This window comes from Cryptotermes secundus, unplaced genomic scaffold (genome assembly GCF_002891405.2).
Source record: "Cryptotermes secundus unplaced genomic scaffold, Csec_1.0 scaffold645, whole genome shotgun sequence".
Classification (NCBI taxonomy): domain Eukaryota; kingdom Metazoa; phylum Arthropoda; class Insecta; order Blattodea; family Kalotermitidae; genus Cryptotermes; species Cryptotermes secundus.
The window spans coordinates 591162-597623 of NW_019723910.1; the positions used below are offsets into that span (position 1 = coordinate 591162).

The following is a 6462-nucleotide window of genomic DNA, read 5'->3' on the forward strand; positions in this document are numbered from 1 at the left end:
GTGATGGGAAAATAGGTTTTACAAGTTTTAAGTGAACCGCTCATATCATCCAGGTGGGAATAACACTAGGGTTGTGAAATTATGTTTAGGAATAGACCTTAAAACAATGTCTCTTTTACGTTAATTGTTCTGTACAATGTACAACAAACATGGTGACCTTGCAATTCAGTCTGACAGTGAAAAAATGATAGGCTGTCAGAGCTAGAAATTTCATACAAATTAGGTAATGAAATATTTATTATAACTGAACAATTACAAATTTGGCTATGTTGAACGCCTTAGCCAGAAACTTAATGAACAAAGAGTACATACTTAATCAGTTCTTTCCATAAAGAAAATAAAAGCAATTAATGAAAATCAAACTTCAGGCCTTGTTCCAATGCACTGACCCAGCACAATAACTCATGAGCAAAACAGCATTTTACTGTTCATTTATAAACCCACATTACCTGAAATACAGCATTAAAATTTGTTGTACTTCAGACTGTGCAAGAGGAATGTCTGTTAGGTTCACATTTCAAACAACACATTTATTATTAACCTTCAAGTAAATTAATGGTAAAGCATATCTGTCAACACAGAAAATTCATAACAGATAACCGATGTAATTGTCATATCATTTGCTACATGTATCAATCCAGCTAGATCATAATGAGGCAATTTTTCATGAAATGTACTATATGTTATTGAATTTTATTTCTGATGTGGATCCACGTTAGTAATCATTAATATGAAATTCATTTCAATACTTGTGTTTATATTCTGAATATTAGTCCTAACACATATAACTTCATTATAAGGAAACACAAGTATTGTAATTAAATTCATATTAATGATTACTAACATAGATAAACATCAAAAATACAATGCAATAACGAATAGTACAGTTCATTGGTTTATATATTAAGAATGTGCTGTGTTGCTGGTTGTATAATACTATAATACACAACATGATGCAAACAATAAAGAAAATTTAATGGTATTTCTCACAACAAAGTATTTTTATATTTACCAACTTATTTAATTAATTAAAGCACGCAGACTAAGAATTGTAATCACTTCACAGCCCTATTACATTCTTTTAAATTCAACTGTATGCAGTTATCATTCCAAATATGTCTTATACTGAAATCTTATATCTGTGTTTGTTGCAAATTAAGAGTTTACAAAGGAAATATGACATGTATAAACAAACACATAATTACCCTACAAATTCTTCCCTGAATTTCTGTCATGCCTCTTTAAAGTCAGACATGAGTATGTAATACTGCATTTCACCATTCTTCCTCAGGTTCCAAAGGTTGAGGCAAGCTGTAACGGTTATCTGACACTGCTCCAAATGTATTGTCAGGTCCATCTTTCTGATCTTCAAACTTTCTAAAATCTTTTCCACCAAAATGGCCATGATGAGGGTATGGTGATGAGGTTACAGCACTAGAAGCATCCTTTTCCAGCCATGGAGGTATATCTTGGCCTGCCTGTTGAAGAATCTTCACAAGATCTCTTGCTAGGGGAGCATCAACTTCAGGATCATAAAAACTGGTTGCCTTTCCACGATTTCCCACACGACCAGTTCGTCCTATTCGATGAACATATTCATCGATGCTCTTAGGCAAGTCATAATTAACAACATGATGTACATTTTTTATATCCAGTCCTCTTGCTGCCACAGCAGTAGCTACTAAAACTCCCATGCGACCACTCTTGAAATCTGCCAGTGCCTCTTCTCGTTCTCTCTGTAAACGATCTCCATGAATACTTGTTGTGGGAAGAGCACACTCTGACAAATATGAGGCAATGAAATCAGCAGTGCGTTTCATCTCAACAAAAACCAACGTTTTTTCACATCCCTCTTGAGAAACAAGTTCAGTCAGTTTGGGTCTTTTTTCAAATTTTGGTACCAGATGAAAATGCTGCTCTACATCTGAACAGGCACTGCCTACAATTCCAACAGCTAGGAACAAATAGTTATTTAGAAATTTCCCAGCCAATCGCTGAATGTCTTCTGGAAATGTTGCTGAGAACATCAATGTTTGACGCTCACCAGTTGCCACCATGGTTGGATGTCCCATCATGCGCTCAATGTCAGGCATGAAACCCATGTCCAACATGCGGTCTGCTTCATCCAACACCAAGAACCTTAAAGACGAAAATGTAACTTGACGTCTGTTTACAAAGTCCAAGAGGCGACCAGGGGTTGCCACCAAGATGTGGCATCCTCTCAATGCGTGCTGTGACTGATGATAAGAAGCTACGCCCCCATATACAACAACTGTCTTTATAACCGAGCCATGGGAAAATTTCCTAGATTCATTAAAAATCTGCAGGGTCAATTCTCTTGTAGGAGATATGATTACTACTTGGGGTTCACAGTGGTCAGGTGTCACAATTAGTTCCTTGGGGTCATTCAGTAGCACGTGTATTATTGGTAGAAGAAATGCTGCTGTTTTACCTGACCCTGTCTGAGCACATGCCATTAGATCTCTTCCTGCAATTACGATAGGAATAGCATGTTTCTGTACTGGAGTTGGTTTCGTATAGCCAGACCTACAAATGTTGTCCAATAGAACCTGCCGAAGTCCCGAGTCTTCAAAACGTTCCACTGATTTTGGAACATTTTCACCAGTTACATTTACTTGCATAATGTCATACTTATCAAAGTTCATACCAGTACTAATGCCTCCAGCAAACATGGTGTCATCATCAACAGGTTCTGGTGGAATGTACACTTCTCGTGGCTTTTCCATACTGCCAGCTTCTTTGCCCCTTCGACTTTTAATTCCATCATTAGTAGATGAATCTCCCTGGTGATCGCGTCTTCCACCGTCCTCTCTTCTGCCCTGATGACCAGCACCACCTCTGTATGAAGATCCTCCACGACCTCCTCTGCCACCTCTGTAATTTCTCTGCCCTCCTCTAGCCACATCCTTACTTTTTCCGTGAGAAATACTGTCATTTGAAGCCTCAACGTTTCCGTCAACAGTTCCACCATTTCTATACCCGACGCTGTGTCCTTGTTCCAATGGCACAAATCCTCTGCCACGGCCGAAACTGGTACCAGAATCGTATGAACCAACAGGTACTTGTGCCGAATCGACATCATCCCAACAGTCTTCTATCATTATGAATAATATGTATGACAATAATAAGTACAACCAATGATCCAAACGGTTTTCTTATCAACACAAAATACACGCCACAACACAATACAATCACTGCAGTGCTACCGATATGCAGGATTCAAATGTTACGTAAAATTTCCCTCCATGAAAGTTTCAAGTACAAAACACGCTAGGTCGACACCAGCTTTGACCCGACGAATAAACGTTTTTCGTACTTATTGACTTCGTAAGTTTACTCTAGTCGGTCACACAGTACATTTCTCATATAATATAGCACAATAATTATTTTGATCACCAATTTGTCCAATGTCGAATACAAGGGAAATTAAGCGTGAATTTTTTGGTTGAATAATACCTTTGATGGTGACCTGTGCTTTTATTTTCGAAAGACGTAGAATGAAATTTTTTCTCTAGTCATAGGATGGCATCGATCATCTTCTAGCCAGAGCTAGTGGAGATTTGTGGGATTATACAATAAGCGCATCCGATTTTAGGTAACGAAATTACCACTAGGTTTCCAAACGCCCATGCCCCCACGGAAGATAGGTGTAACGATATAAAACGCCTATATAGTGATCCGTGATCCTATGAGACCTGATCGGTTTGACTGAAGCGTCTTACGGCGAGGGCACACCAAGGAGACTGGCACCCGCAACGCAGTTGCGGTTACGTTGCAGTTGCTAGTTTCCTTGATGAACTCTCGCCCTTAAGCGACTGATAAGAGTTACTAAGGCATTTATTACTTGAAATATTATATATCCGTCATAACCATCCTACACTGAAATAGATCTATTTGCAACATCTTCACATGCGTATGATCCTACATCATGAAGACCATGATGTAGCAATGTGCATAGAGTTCTTTATTTTCACGAAAATCCGGAATTCCGCAGCGCAGACTTAAATTGAAGAAGTGGTAACAACATTTGAATTTAATACATTTATTTCAAAATATTTTGTTACTATAAATAGGGTAGTCTGTCAACAAATTACTTCAAGCAATTAGAATGACCACTTTATAAAGTCCATGTCTGACCGTCTTACCTGCAGCAACGTATTGTAAGACCACATCAACCGAGTTAAATAGAATGGCAGAATACAATTTTGGCCATTAATTATTTGAGCGATGTTGGTACGAACAGGTAAGTGCAATGCAAATACTAATGCTGCAGTAGGGATATTACATTCAGTGAACTTCAGTGAATTCTGCGAGAGTTGGCTGTTCTATTGGTCGGTCGAATACAATCGAATAGTTGTGTTGGGACATGTGCGTAATGAAGTATCTTTTGTTTGAATCGTGAGGTACATCCTTATTTATTAATAAGGTAAACAATGTGGACTACAAAGACCTTTCTGAAGAAAAGGAAGGGCAGTGTACTCAAGGTTAGAACATGCGTTTCGTATTTTTAAAATAATAGCTAAGTTAAATACAGATGCAAGCAGTTACTAACCTAATAACCACAATAGATCATTGAAAGTCGCCGTGCAAGGGCCGGATTTTATGGCCCATCCCCCATACTCATGCTAACCTGAAAGTACTGATAATTTTGCGGTTACGTACTAAGCAGAAATCTCCTAGGAACCCCATTTTAGAACTGTAAGGTAATGTTTTGGAGGGCGAAGTAAAATATTGAGCATAGTGTTAATGAAACATGTAAGAGTAAAGCTTCGTACGTATTTCAGATATCTAGGAAATAGGTGCAATTTATTAATTTTGCGTAAAATTGCTTATAATAGGGTAAGGAAATGGGACAAGAGATGAAGTAGTTTTATTATGTAGGGTGAGACTGATTCCACTTGGTACGTCGGCCACTAATTGACCTATTGTACCAGCCCCAGATAATAATTGAGTGTGGAGCAGTCGGTGGAATGAGAATTGGCAGGGGAAACCGAAGTACTCCGAGAAAACCTGCCTAAGGGACAATTTGTCCACCAGAAATCCCATATGACTTGATCTGGTATCGAATCGGTGCCGCCATGGTGGGAAGCCAGCAGCTAACCACCTGAGCTATCAAAGTAACTGAAAGCATTAAAGTAATAAAAATTGAATGTCAGATTTTAAAGAATAAGTTCAGCTAAGGAAGACTGAGATTTTATACTTCTTGGTGGCTCATTCATCTATCCTGAAGGTGGAGGCGGTACATTCCTCCAAAATGTTGATAAACTTCTACAAGACTTACTTACTTACGGAGCTGAGCCCTTCTGGAGGAGCCGCCAATTCTGCAGCTACTCAAGAATTTCCCAGCATTTTATGGAACCTGAAGGTTCATCACTGTGTTCACAGGAGCCCTCCACTGATCCCTATCCTGAGCCAGATCTCTCCAATCCATACCATCCCATCCTATCTCTCCAACATCCATTCTAATATTGTCCACCCACCTACGCCTTGGTCTTCCCTGTGGTCTCTTTCCTTCTGGTTTTCCCACCAATATCCTACACGCATTCCTCGTCTCCCCCATTCGTGCTACATGACCTACCCACCTCATCCTCCTTGACTTGATCATTCTAATTATACTTGGAGAAGAGTACAATTTATGAAGCTCCTCATTATTCAGTTTTCTCCATCCTCCTGTCACTTCATCCCTCTTCGGTCTAAATATTCTCCTCAGCACCCTGTTCTCAAACACCCTCAGTCGATGTTCCTCCCTTAANTTTCTGTCATAATTTTGCCCTGCATTTTGGTGATGAAACAGTAACATATACTTAGTTTTCTCTGTGTTTACTTCTAGACCAACCTCTTTACTTGGGTCAATTAAAGTTTGTGTGTTTTTCTTTAGGGTATCTACATTATCACCCAGTAGATTCACATCATCGGCATAGACCAATAGCTGATGTGTCCCGTTTAATTTCAGTCCCACCTGGTTTCCCTGGACCTTCCTAATTGCATATTGTAAGGCAAAGTTGAAAAGGAGGGGCGATAAAGCATCTCCTTGTTTAAACCATTCTTAATAGGAAATTTATCAGACAAATGTTTACGTACACGGACTTTACTATATGTTTTGTTTAATCCCATTTTAATCAACCTAACTAGTTTCATGGGTATCCCAGACTCTATCAGAATATTGTACAATACTTCCCTCCTAACTGAATCATAGGCTTTCTTGAAGTCTATGAATACCTGATGTACTGTCTCATCGTACTCCCATTTTTTCTCCCGTATCTGACAAATGCAAAAGGTCTGATCTGTAGTTGATCTGTTATGTCAAAACCCACACAGATGAGCCCCAATAATTTCATCTATATATGGACTTAACCTTGAAAGAAGAATATTGGACAAAATTTTATATGAAGTTGATAGCAGTGATATCCCCCAATAATTACTACAGTCAGTTTTATTTTA

General features: G+C 38.7%; 2 protein-coding genes across 3 annotated transcripts in view; one reads left to right on the forward strand and one right to left on the reverse strand.

Moving 5' to 3' along the window:
* Positions 1-219: 219 nt before the first annotated feature.
* LOC111862099 (ATP-dependent RNA helicase vasa) lies at positions 220-3222 on the reverse strand. Its single transcript, XM_023847212.2, has one exon. It carries the CDS (start codon positions 3120-3122, stop codon positions 1275-1277), a length of 1848 nt encoding a protein of 615 aa, XP_023702980.1. The 5' UTR covers positions 3123-3222; the 3' UTR covers positions 220-1274.
* A 1079-nt stretch (positions 3223-4301) lies between these two features.
* Positions 4302-6462, forward strand: part of LOC111862108 (exosome complex exonuclease RRP44) — a 38360-nt gene continuing 36199 nt past the window's right edge. For both annotated transcript variants that reach the window (XM_023847233.2, XM_023847234.2), the window contains exon 1: positions 4302-4505. In XM_023847233.2, coding sequence (XP_023703001.1) covers positions 4455-4505 — 51 coding nt within the window. In that variant the 5' untranslated portion in view covers positions 4302-4454. The remainder of the gene's footprint in view (positions 4506-6462) is intronic.